At 38.3% G+C, this 13,942-nt stretch overlaps 1 protein-coding gene across 1 annotated transcript in view; it reads left to right on the top strand.

The window, feature by feature from the left end:
• Window positions 1–13,942, top strand: part of LOC139720971 (contactin-5-like) — a 45,905-nt gene that overhangs the window by 16,600 nt on the left and 15,363 nt on the right. The window contains exons 14-21 of the mRNA XM_071632301.1: window positions 2,072–2,362; window positions 3,999–4,253; window positions 5,150–5,440; window positions 7,543–7,635; window positions 8,320–8,529; window positions 8,936–9,006; window positions 11,294–11,510; window positions 12,668–12,854. Of these exons, the coding sequence (XP_071488402.1) occupies window positions 2,072–2,362; window positions 3,999–4,253; window positions 5,150–5,440; window positions 7,543–7,635; window positions 8,320–8,529; window positions 8,936–9,006; window positions 11,294–11,510; window positions 12,668–12,854 (1,615 nt within the window). The remainder of the gene's footprint in view (window positions 1–2,071; window positions 2,363–3,998; window positions 4,254–5,149; window positions 5,441–7,542; window positions 7,636–8,319; window positions 8,530–8,935; window positions 9,007–11,293; window positions 11,511–12,667; window positions 12,855–13,942) is intronic.

The raw sequence follows: 13,942 nt of genomic DNA, 5'->3' as shown, positions 1-13,942 counted from the left end.
TGTCTTTAATGGCTTAGTCAAGACTTCAGTAGATGTGCCATAGAAACAAAAATATTGATGTACTTCATTTCCAGTTTCACCTCAAGCACTGACCAGTCTCGCTGAGTGACCAGTGTCAGGAAACTGACAGTGATAATATGCCTTGTGAATCTTACGTCACACATTACTTAAATCCATACTTACCAACTGTCCCTATTTAGAAGGGACAGTCCCTAATTCTGGCAATTGAAAGTGCCATCTTCTGACTTTTTTGTTCAGGTTTGTCCCACCTTATTTTACAAAATCTGTGTAGTAATGTATAGGAAATTCAAGAGACTAGTCTAATGTTGTAAAATAGATCACTTCAGTTTGTTGACTAGGTAGTAAGTAAACTTGATACTCAGTATTTCATAATGGGAAGTAAATACCAGTGAGATGAATGACTGGCAGGGTCATCAGATATCGCTGCACTTTTAGTTTGCATGATCGACATGATTAGTTACATGAAAATAACTCTTATACAACCTGCATCTAGCTGAAAACCATCTTTGCCACCACTCCGTTCCTGTGACTGCTTTGCGGGTAATGCTGCATTGTCATGAAAGGGAGCGATGTTCAAGGTGACATTTAAATTTGGTTACAGTTGTCAACCCTTGGAATAGCCCTTTATATCAACCTCTATTTATTACCAACTTGAGCAGCAAATTTCACACTTCTTTGGATGAGTTGTAGACAAATTCATAGTCTACTTAATATCCATGATAACATCAATATTGCATTTGTAGTTCATTTTCTATTTTGCTGATTGCTGTGTGGCGGTTTGGTCCTAGCACAACCACTGTTGATAGCGAAATGACAAATACTTCATAGTGAAGTATGATGTAAAGACTCAAAAAGAAAGAAAAATCCACTTCAAGAGTAGAGTGATACAGGGATATGAACCAGGAAAGAAGCACATTTTTATGCACAGTCAAATTCAACACAGACACACATATCCACACTCCACTACCAGGGGCTAAAAGACTAAAGGATTAACAAGTACAACATTGAGCATACACATAACTTGTACAGTGTTAGCTTACATGGCTGTCAGCTTGTTCCTGCATCAAATGTGCATTGAAAGGATCAGAGATACGTAGATCATGTGGAACTTTACTCCCACTTTCACTTCATGGACACCCAGGACATAGTTTGTATTTATAAAAAAAACAAAAATATGAGCCCCACCTCATCAACGCAAGTTTCATCAGGGAGAGTAGCAGTCTGATTATTAAAGCAAACAGAAACTTAATGGTCCATTTGAGTTTTTTTCAGTTTTTCCCTGAAGGCATTTTATGACTCTTGTGTGGATTGCCTGAGGCACACCTCTGAAGTATCAAATAAAGCCATACGTATGTTGTAGCATTGTTTTAATGCTTGAGAGCATGGATAATTAATTTCTTTCACATACCTTGAACTAACAAGACTGCTGACTCCTGCTTGCAGCTTTTAATCCTAGCCACACACGTGGCCTGGAGTCAAATATTTAACATACATTAAGGTAATCATGAATGATAGAAATGCATTAGGAACTGCCCAGCTATGCAATTTGCTGGAATGGAAAGTTGAATGAACAATACAAGAAAAATTTGAAATTGATTCTCGTCTTTGAAAATGGTTATGTGCAAATTATAAAATGGTTCTAATGTTAGTTCATCTCACAAAATTGGAAGGCTTACAGTGGTTCAAATGTGGATGTGACGGTCATAGCTTTGCTTCTACATATAGTTTTAGATATTTGGATCAATTACATATAAATATACAATAATGGCTATGGTGAGTGTTGTTCAATGTTAGCGATAAAGTTGTTCATTTGAGTTGAATGCAGCCTTTGAATTTTTCCAAATGTTCACATATATCACCAGTAGTTATTGATCACATGATTTTGCAATTCTCTCCGATGTCATACATGGCAGGTGAATATTATCAGAATGTTCTCATAGTGAATGAATACAGCAGGTTAATTGCATTGTCCCAGCATTTGTATTGAAGCTTACTCGCCTAATTTATGCCATGTCACAATGAGTCATTTACATTTTACTTGTTATTTTAGTCCCTCCACAGGCCACTGCTTACACCACCCCTGTGCAGACAGTGGAAGGATCAAGCCATGTCCTCCTTAGTTGCAGTTTCAGTGGTCAGCCAAAGCCAACAGTCAGTTGGTTCTTGCCAAGTGGACAATCATTGCCACGTGACCCACGGCTGTATAGTGAGACTGTGGCAGGAGACAGGGCCCTCCTGGCTGTCTACAATCCTATCGTTTCCAGTCATGATGGCCATTTTGTCTGTACTGCCTCTAACTTCCTTGGCACATCCAATGCCACAGTGCAGCTCATTGTGGAAGGTAAATGAAGGGAATAAAACCAACATATATCATATGTGAATGGAGGGAATGGAGCAATATTAGTACAACACATGAGCAAAGTTTGAGGAAAACCAGACAATCCATTCAAATGTTATGAAGTTGTGGTGTAGCCATGGCTGGATGAGGAACCTACAGCGCTTTGTGATGTGACAGAGGAAAAACGATGCAAAGAAAACATAGGGGAAATTCAACTATTTTCACATTTCTATCATAATGAAAGAGCACTTGACATTACCTTTTTCAGAAGGCAGGGGAATGATATTTCCCGTAACATTCACGTCAGGAACACCTCAAAGCAATGTATACTTGTAATTTAACAGAAAAAAAAAATTGTGTTCTACTACTAGTATTGCTGCCTTCACTCAATCCACATGTGCATATCATTGACTGAGAACCAGAAGGACATTTTTTTTTTGGGGGGGGGGGTGGAGGGGTACTGAATTATTGTTGTCACATTGTAGAGCTTCATCTCTACATTATGGTATCAATTCTGAATCTTCTACTTACTTTTGATTAAATGAGCTTTTATTTCATGCGAATCAATTGTTTGATTATTATTTACACTCAAATCTTAGAGCGCAATAACACCCTTCTTGATTCTCAGCTGATGATATCGTCGGCCTCATGCCAAAAGGGCACTAATAGTGTACAAAGTCTATGGTGTTAAGGCCCTTTTGGCATAAGGCACGACGATATTAAGTTTTCATTTTCCTTTTAACACACAGATTATTCAAATTCATGAATTTCTTCCGTCGAGATGTTTTCATTGCAACTGATTGACAAATTGCCCTACATCGACGTTTATCATGGCTACTACTAAACACTGATCAATTCAGTGCTTATTTACGTCGATGTAGGCCAATTTGTCAATCAGTTGCAATGAAAACATCTCGACGGAAGAAATTCATGAATTTGAATAACAAAGCAGTACCCGCTGCATGCTATAAGGATTAGAACCAACACTTGCTTTCGGGCGAAAGCTCGGTGGTCTAGTGGAGATGACGCCTGTCCGGTGATCAGGAGGTCGTAGGTTCGAATCCTGCTCGGGTATGTACGCCCATAATTTTTTATCATGGCTACTACTAAACACTGATCAATTCAGTGCTCATTTACGTCGATGTAGGGCAATTTGTCAATCAGTTGCACACAGATTATTTGTGTCACGCAAGTGTTCACTGTTAGTAGAAACCTAGGAGGCATTTCATGAAGCATTAGGCATTTCATGAAGCCTTTTGTCTGACATATTTGACAGACAAATTTGCTCTCAGCCAATCAGATGCGAGGACTTTAAAAGCTTATAACAGCTATTCAGAGAAATATCCGACCAAAACGCTTCATGAAATGCCCCACTGTTATAGTTAGACTTAGATATGCATCAGAATGCCCTGCAAAATGAAATGATTCACACAATGAAGTTCTTTGTACAGAGATCGTAAAGTCATTCATACCTGCTTGTTTTCATATTTGATGAAATTGCACATAAAGTTTACATCATGTACAGTGTAGGTTCTGTCACGCAATATGGTGGCACAAAGTATGGGAGAGATACCCCTGTTTCTGGATAAATAATTCTGAACACAGTGATGAAGAACTTATAATGAATGTACTCTTGCAGGTGTCCCCGCCATAACCTCAGTACAGGCCATACCATCAGACACAAGTGTCTCCCTGCAGTGTGATACAAAGGGTATGCCAGCACCAACTATTATCTGGAGGAGGGATGATACAGTCTTGCCAGATTCCTCGGTGCCGGACCATACTTTAACCCCAGAGGGCGCTCTTACCATCACCAATTTGGCTGCTGCCAGTTCCAGCGTGTATACCTGCACAGCTGTGAATAGCCATGGATCTATTTCAGGGACACTGCGAGGTAAGTCTTACATCAGTAGAAGTGTTCAACAGGCATGAGAGTAATAGACATTTTTGTCACAGCAGTAAAGGTGAAATTATGATCTTTCATTATTTACAGAAGACAAAGTAGAGCCTCAAGAAATATGTGACTAAGGTGTCATCCAACCTTAATTGACTGATTAGATTTTCAAGCTCACCAGAGCCAAAGCTTTGTGTCTGTTGTGCTGTGAGCACCAGCCATCATGCTTCATTCTTTGGCTCTTTTCAGTACAGTTTCACTTTACCTTCTTAAGTTACAGGTTCTCTGCTATGCATTCATGATTTATTCTCATATTGTGAGTTGAATAAAGCCCTGACATTTACATCCACTGATTTTCTCATCTGAAATTTGCATTAATTAAAGACAACACAAATGTGCTGTTGATGATAATCCAAGGTAGAAAATCACTGGGTTTTCTTCTGAAGATGGAAAATAGATATTTCTCATGCTTTCACTACCTCAATCATTTGTGGATTTTTGTGACATGTTGTAATTTACCATTAATTGCCCAGTATTATTCCCACAAAATATGTGGTATATACAGTTGTTTATCAGGCTCCTTCATTGAACACCATGACAGTTATGTAGACTGACTAATCAGTCCAGCTCTTTTTTCTTGGCATTCATGCAACTTTTATTCAAATTAGTGTTATTTCTCAGTTCTTAATGCCATGAATGGATTCCCTAGTGATGAGATGACAACCTTGTGGCTTCTTTCCCTGGCAATTGGATTGCATAGAACCTTTAAAGAAACAGTAAAAGAAGTAATAATGCCCAAATAAAAGCAGACTTCCATATGTGGCATGATCATTGTTTGAATATCAACAAAAAATGCAATTTTCATCCTGCTTACTTTGCTGCCTCAATGATTTCAGTTCCTAGTCAGATGTCAGTGCCATTCATCACTGGGATCGGACCTCGCAGCGTGCAACTCAGTCTAACCACTCCTCCTGCCAGTGGTGACCTGCCAATCACTGGCTTTGTTGTCCAATACCAGCTGCAGGGATCAGAGGAGTATTTATTTGGAGGAGAAACAAGTGAAAACGTAGTGGAAGTGAGTGGTCTTGAGCCACACACTGGCTACATGCTACGGAGTCAAGCTGTGAATGGATTGGGGATGGGTCCCTTTAGCCCCACTACCCGTCTTGTGTATACCTCGGAAGATGGTATGTATGCAAGCTGTATGCAGATTGAAATCCTAAACCTCACCCTCCATTATAGACAATTAATATATCAGTGATCTAATTTTGAGGACAAATTTCTAACACTACTGTGTTATCATTTACAGTAAGGGAAGAACATGTGAGGGAGACTTTGTGACTTTTCAACAAGTAGCAGCACTAATGCCTATTGATAGCTCCTTAAAGGGTTATAGAATCTAAAATTTGTACTAGCAAGTTGTAAAAAAGTAGATCCTTCTGTGATAAGCATCTTACATGTCAGTCTCCCATTTCAAAATAGCCATCATGTGCAGAACTTGGCACCGGTCCAACAGTCCAGACCGGTAAAAATCACTGTCGGGCAAGTAACTTTTCAGGAATGCTGGTCTGACGTGATTAGTAAAAAACAAAAACCCATCGGCGTCTAAATCTTACATTTTGTGCAATGCATCATGCTTGATGAGAGGGAAACTGCCAGGCAAAGGAATGATACACATTCCTTCACTCCTCACCAGGTCATAAACCACATGTAGATTACATGGGGCCCCCATCCCATGGAACAGCAGAAGGGAAACCATATGCTTAGAAGTCTTCCCCCCTCCCCCCTTTCGGACGTATGAGTTTTAGGTTCAGACCAGTGAAAATGGAAAAACTGGGTACCTACTGGTCCAACAGGGACTCATTGCACCAGTAGAAAAAATGGTTTAGTGTGCAGCCCTGGCATGCAGTTGATTAAAATGTGCAATTTCTGTGCTATTAAAGTTATTGTAGGTCTGAACAAAACGAGGTACATGTATTTTAAGCAGTGTTAGTGTCATTGACAAGTGTCTTGTAACAAAAATACACCAATCATGTTTGTTGGCTTTTCAAAGATACTTACACAGATAATGTTATGCAAGACCTCTTTAATGACATATTGGAGTAACATCTTTGTTTATAGTCACTCACCAAATTTTATGTTACATTATCACATGATATCTACTTTGAGATGCTGATAAGATATCTTTTCCTAATATTCATGATTTCTGTGTATTTTCATCACTTTATGTTAGTTTTCTTTGACATTGTCATTATGAGATCCTTAAGCTTTGGCAATTTCAAATCACTCATCAGAAATCCTGCGTTTTCTATAGATTCCTGTGTCTTTGTGTAAGTATTAATTTGTTCCTAATCAATGGCTTTGATTTGATTTATTCATTCATTCTCCGTATGGCAACATTTACATTTTTTTTTTTCAACATAATCAAACATAATGATATACAAATATGAAACTCATTATAGCTAGTTTCAACAATTTCAACAATTTTGATTACAAATGCATTTAAGACAACATTACGATACATGTGATACGAATTACCATATATACAGAACGGTCGCCAATAATAAGCTTCTGCAAAGAACATCACTGATCGTGCTGGTACTGTGTGATCAACATGTTCTTAACTGCTTTTTTGAATGAATATATGGACTTGATGTTACGTAATTCAGGGGGTAATTTTTTCCAAATATCTGGGCCAGTGTGTCTTAGGGATTTATGGGCTAAGAGTGTTTTGGGGTTACATAAGTGCACGTCTGTTGCTTGCCTTGTTGGATACGAATGAACTTCTGCATTGAAATGGAACATATTTTCAAATGAACGCGGTAATGAATTAGTATTGAAACGGAACATGAAGAGCGCGTTTTGCAAAATATGAATATCTTTTACCTTTAATGTCTTAAGAGAGAAAAAAAGAGGATCTGTGTGATCATAATAACCAGCATTTGCACATATACGAATAGCTTTCTTTTGCAATTTTAATATGGTATCATTGGTATACATCGAATTTGCCCATATGATGTTACAATAAGAAATGTACGGTAAAACCAGTGTGTTATAAAGCATGATTAAGATATCCAGAGGCAAATAATGTTTCAGTTTGCATAATGATGCAGCCAGTTGTTGAGTTCTTATTGCTTTGCATCACAGAGTTGATTGAGAAGAAGGGAACATGCTTTATTTTCATTTCTTAATTGAATCCTAAGCATTATTAGCAGCTATATATGACAGATTGACATTGACATAATCCCATAATAACTTTGCCTCTAATGTTGTAAATTATCTATGACAGCACCATCCAGCCCAAGGAAGGTAGAGGCAGTGGCATCAGGAAATCTAGTGACTGTCAGCTGGACTGTTCCTACCTCACTCAATGGAGACCCAGGTAGCATATTCCCTACTTGTCATGTTTTATGATAAAGGCCATTGCAATTCAAGTCCATATTTTATAGCAACAACTGCTAATCTGCAAACAAGTGAAGTCAACAATTGTAGCCATGAATAACTTGTGGTCAACTGGACAGATGTCATTACAAATTTATAGACTTGAATTTAATGTCAGTAATATCCTTGAAAGTAACCTTATGGTGTCATTCTTGGAGATAAAAGGAGCAAGAATATAAATGAAGCTGAATGTTTACTTTTTCATGCAATAGTTTTGTAGGATTTTTTAAAGAAGCGACAGCTATTGTAACCTTTTCTAAATTACTTCTCAGGACACCCATATGCTAATCAAGTGACAGCAATATGTAATGCAAATAATGTATTATGAACATAGTGTCATATTACAAGTAACATCTTGCCTGTCTTTTTTTATTTCATACTATCCATCAATGCATCATCATTCATTGCTCTGTGCAGTTTGAGATGAAAAGTATATTTTATGAGGTAAAAAAGATTCTTTATCTTAATGCTGTAAAATGTGAATTAACATACATGAACTCTACATATACAAATTACTGTGTATGTGTGAGCTTATGTTATGTTTCAGAATGTATATTAGCTTTGTCTTCACTGTACTCATACTGTCAGTGTCTGTTCCCTTGTTCCTCTCTCTCCCTGCACACAGATAACATCATTTACGAGGTTTTGTTCTATCCTCTTGATGCTCCGTCTGAAACTGGGACTGTAGTAATATCTCATAGTGCAGAACAGCTCAGCGCCATTCTTACAGACCTGCAATATACCTCTGACTATGAGGTCAAAGTTCGTGCTGGAAATAGGCAATTGCAAGACTTCAGCTCCTACAGTACAATCCTTGTCAGGACTGGAACTCAAGGTAGTCCATCCACTTTCTGCTTCTGAGTTGGTTTGTTGTGCAGATTTACGCAAATAGTTATATGCACGTATATGTGTATGATGTGCAGGTCCTTCCATTAGTTCTGTTCTTGAAAGTTGAGTGAATTCAATGTCATATCTCTCAGCTGACACATTATCCACGGAATAAAATATGTCGATGATTTCCTTGTGTGTACATGCATTTGAAAACATCAACTTTCTTCCTCTCACAGTTGCTGCAGGATTACCCTTATATATATTACATAGTTATGTTATGTATCAGGAGTAAAACACATATTGTAGCATAACACAAGTTCGAATTCAGACATTGTTTGTGTATTAGGGATATAGGTCAGTATTCTTTGATGACTGTTTCCCTGCTCTGTGTCCTTCACTCCTCTCTACAGCTCCCCAGGAAGCAGTGCAAGAGTTTCATGCAGTAGCTAATAGTTCTTCATCTCTCTGGCTGACATGGAAGGTATTAGTGGTTTCAGTATTCACTCCAACATTTCTGTATAAATAGATAATCTGATCTGACTGAAGGAGTATTTGCATGTAACTGTAGTCAGATATATGTAGTTATGCTAATTTCTTGAATTATCTTCATATACCCAACTTCTGAGATTACATTTTGTTGTACCACAAATATGTAGAATGGAGTCAAAAGGGTCCTGAGCTTTCGATCCTAGCAGAATCTTTGTCAGAGGCAAAATGACAAACAGGCAGGGAAAGCAATCACATGTAAGGACTTCGCACAACAAGAACAGTCAGGGACAGGCTAGGGACACAGAACAAAGAAAACAAAAGGAGAGGGTAGGAGGTCATAGGCAAGGAGCCCAACAGGTAAAGGGAGGGGGATGAGAGCTGGAGGGTGGACAGACAAAAGGCAGAGGAGGGTCAGTGATGATCCTTAGGACCATGGACGCAACCAATATGTACTGTGCAAATCTGTCAAATCAACACTTGGCCTACATGTACATGTAAATGTATCATGTTTTGATGTTAAGTGTGAATGAGAGAGCGTATTTCTTCAATCTTCTTTCTGATCTTCTTAATCTCAAAATGTTGAGCATGTGACTACCTATTAATCAATCAATGTTGGATGCATATTTCTTCTTTGCTGGTTGTCCATCCAATTAATGTCAACTCATCTGGATGGTGGCCATTCCAAGTGCCCATATGGCCATCAAATGCATGGCAATGTCATGTTCTGACTTACATCAGCTCTTACAAGGCTCTTATGAAGTGAGCGTGACATTAGGCTGAGTAGAAAAATAAAGTCGTTTCTCGTCCAGATTTTTGTAGAGTGGTGATGCACGATGTCCTTTAAAACTACAGTACTCTCCTCTCAATCGGGTACCGCTTAATTGGGTACCGCTTAATCGGGTACCCCGCTCAGTTGACTTTCAAGCTGAAAAACCAGTTCCGATATATTTACTGGATAATTGGGTAGGCATTCCTTTTAAATGGGTAGGAATTTTCCATATTAAGCTGATCTTTTTCCATAGTTTCCTGCAGAAAGCCTGTAAAATTTGTGTACACATAAATTATGAAAAAACTCTAAGGTGCTGAAAGTTGATAGAGAGCTTGCATTGATGTTTTAACATGTTAGATGTGCAATGTACGACCGATCTCACTAGTACAAGTAGACGCATTTATGCATGCAGAGTACGAACCCTTGCACGAGCACCACACACATTACCAACACACACACTGTAACGCACTTGTCACTATACATATACCTTCATGTTTAGCTAGCTCTCGAGAAAAACGAATAAACTAATTCCATTGTGACTTTAACCTTTCCTCAGAACTTTAATTGGAAACACATGGGGACACAGCAGATTTCATTGCAGCATTTGGCTGCAAATGTATAATAGGAATGTAGCTTCAAATGACACATGTTTAGAAGCGTACATGTATGTTGATGAAGACATGGAGCAGCATGCATATTGTTTGTAAAATATGCAGTAGACACTATTATTAAAAGGCTGTTGTGTGACATAGATGAGCTGTGCTGTTTAAAAGTTACATACCATTCTGTGTGTCTGATGCAGTGTGTGATTAGTATGTGCATTGTGAATTAATCAATATGCTTTCTGGTTAATCAAGTTACTCCACTTAATCAGGGAAAATTTGCTCTGCCAGACACTACCTGATTAAGCAGAGAGTACCGTACTTGATATCTTACTATTTTTCTGATCTGAGGCCGCTGCATATACTGTACATCGGCAATTGCAAGCTAGCACCAGGAGCTAGTGTAGTATGGTACTGCCTTGTATTATAATGATTTTGCAGTCATGCACAGACTAACCCTGAAAATATCACAAACTGGAATACTTGTATCTTAGTCTACAATATACAAAGTTAGGTAAAATTTGAATATTTGCCATTAATTTTGGCACTTTATACATTTAAATGTATTGCAGAATGACTTCATAGCACTGACTGTATATGTGTATATCATATCCGCATAATGATGGCTGCGCTACAGGTATGCCATGTGTGTATCTCATACACACCGTGACCAGCTGCTTGCAATCAGTTTACAGATATCCCCACAGTGCTACCCAGTTAATATGTGGCAGAGAATGAGTTAGGGCTCATTACGCATTTTGAGTCGGATCTTCCTTTAGCTCCTTTTCATTTGTTTTAGTTAAACTGTAGCAGAGGCATATGTCTTGCAAATTGATCACAGCTCTGATGAGCCCAAGACCTCTCAGTTCCCTGGTTTTATTTTTGTTTTGGGATGCTTCATTTTGCAGCCAACAGAAGACCCTACCTTTGAAGCCTACTTGATCTTCTTTCGTGAGCTGAATTCCTCTGACATGACACCAGACGTAGTCCTGACAGCCCAGGCAGCAGCATCCTATCTCATTGTGGGTCTGGAGGCAGCAGTGCCGTATGTAGTCCACATGGCCTACCAGAATGCAGGTGGTCTTAGTCCCTTCACTCCAGAGGTCATTGTTTCCACTCAGGCAGGTGAGGCTCTTGTCAGCTTTTTCAGGTCGAAAGGGAAACACATCATTGCAGTTTGAAATTGCTTTCTACCTTTGCTCCAATGAAGTCCCCAGATGGAATTTTGAAAGTAGACCTGAATTATAATAGATTCTCAGCTACATAAAGTAAATCATGGGAGCATGAGCATGCAGCAATGCAGCTTATGAGAAAAGGAGGCTTTAGAGTTAAAGGTCTGTTTGAGTACAGTAAATCACCCTCTATTATGAGTGGGACAAAAAGGGGATTTAATACTCCATGACAGGTGCTGCAAAGGAAATATCAAATTAACATAAAACTTGGTACACCCTCCGGCAACGTTCTATTCATTTGTATGTGAAAGTATTATAGCTACTTGTGAACAGCTTTTTATACTTTTGTAATGTTACAGTTCTATACATATATTTCCACATCCCTCATGGGTGGAACGCAGAAAAAGCCAACTTGAGACCCCCCCCCCCCCCAAAAAAAAAAAAAAAAAAAAAAAATGCTCTGCAGACTGAGAAACACTAGTTACACTAAAACTTAATAACTAGTAATGTTATGATTGACTTAACCCTTCCAAAATTGTAATACATGTAGATATTGAAAAGGGGAAGTTCTGTCAAATAGGTTCCATGACACTTGCTCCTGCGACAACTGCTTCCATGAAATATCTGCAAGCAGTTAAAGCCAAAAGTAAATTCTTCTCACAAACATAACACCTACCCTAATCATAATCCTCAAGTCAAACTAAACCTAAAACCATATCACAACCCTAATCCTAAGTCCTTTGAGGAAATAAGACCAGACCAGTTGTCACAGGAGCAAATATTGTGTCACCATCAGAACACACTTGAGCTCAAAATCATCCTAGCTGACCAAAAAATCATGATTTCAGACCCAATAGAAAACCAACCCATGCAACTTGATGCAGGGTGGCATATACCATGACCAAGAGTTGAGCAAAGAATGATGTTTTCTCTAATTCCTTTCAAATCACTTTGAATTCAAGCCTGTTCAACATGCCTAATTTTTTAATGACAATTATGGCCTTTAGGAGAAAGACAACAATATGAACTAATGATGTATGTAAAGGAAGTCTCCATTGTTTGTCAGTATGATACACTAAACCTTTTTTTTTCCTTGAAATTACTATGAAGAGCCTGCAGCAGGGGGAAATCAAGCAAGGAGAGTCAATGGTGGGATAGTGGCTGCCATCGTCATTGCCATTCTAGCAATCATCCTTATTATCGCCCTTGTTGCTGTTGGTTGCCATTGGAAACGAAAGAATGAGGAATGGTCAGGCCAGAGTCACTTCAATGTAGACTCTCTGTGGATCAATAGACGGTGAGTGTCTGTAGGACGGGAAGTCCCATCTGTTTGAAAGAGAGAGATGTGTGAGGGCAGTGTAGAATGCTCTTCAATGCAAAACTATTGCACGACATCGACTCTCTCATCTTTCAGCAATAGCTTACGATTATTAAATTGATGGGCAATACATCACATAATCCACTCTGCACACAATATACATCAAATCCACTTTGCTGAACTAGGCTGTCAGTCACATTTGAGTCGTTCCATCCCTGTTAGAAGTCATGTATTTTTGTGAATTGCTGTTAAAAGTGATGTAAAAAAGATAATGCATAGGAGTACATGAACAGTCTGAGCTTATTAGTCCAAGTGTGTGCAAGGTATTATGTGATGTGAAGGACTATGTATTGAACTTTGTTTGATATACCTAATTTCTAATTCGCTTTAACCTGGACAGTCACTCTATCAGGACAAAGGTCTTACTTCCAAGTCATCCCAATAGTTAGATTTAGGTTTAATTTATTAGATACAAAGCAACATTTTAAGTTTTAACAAACATAAAACATACACTCAAAGTGAACCTGTATAAGATAATCTAAAGTGACATCAAAGTTTAGTGCTTGTAAATATGATACACGATTTACTATGCATATAAACACAAGCTTGTCAAAATCTGTGGGTTTGTTTGTAGTAAGACCCAACAAAGTTGATATGCCATGTTCATGTTAACTGTCCTCCAGCCAAGAGCAATATATATTTGTTTACTAGTACAATGATACAGTGCAACTTCATATTTTATCATTTACAGACAATGCATAGACCTATTAATCTTTGCAGATTGCACTGTACCCATTTACTGATTACATGTTAAAGGGATGGTCAGTATTGGTGGAGATGAAAATTGGGCTTTTAAATTTTTGCGAGATACCAAGAAAACACTTATGATATAGTACAGAGCATATACCATTTTAAGAGGAATTCATGTAAGTTTATTTGATGAAAATCGGGTTTGGAATGACTGAAATATCCAAAAACAAGGTAAAACAAAGTGATCGTAATAAAGTGTGGGTCCCACACTTATTAGAATCACTCTTTTTTGGATATCTCAGCCATTTCAAAACCAA

Source organism: Diadema antillarum, unplaced genomic scaffold (genome assembly GCF_040938485.1).
Source record: "Diadema antillarum isolate AM-2024a unplaced genomic scaffold, OU_Dant_1.0 scf00000136, whole genome shotgun sequence".
Lineage (NCBI taxonomy): Eukaryota > Metazoa > Echinodermata > Echinoidea > Diadematoida > Diadematidae > Diadema > Diadema antillarum.
The sequence above is the reverse complement of the archived record's forward strand: the minus strand, read 5'-3'. Positions and strand labels throughout refer to the sequence as shown.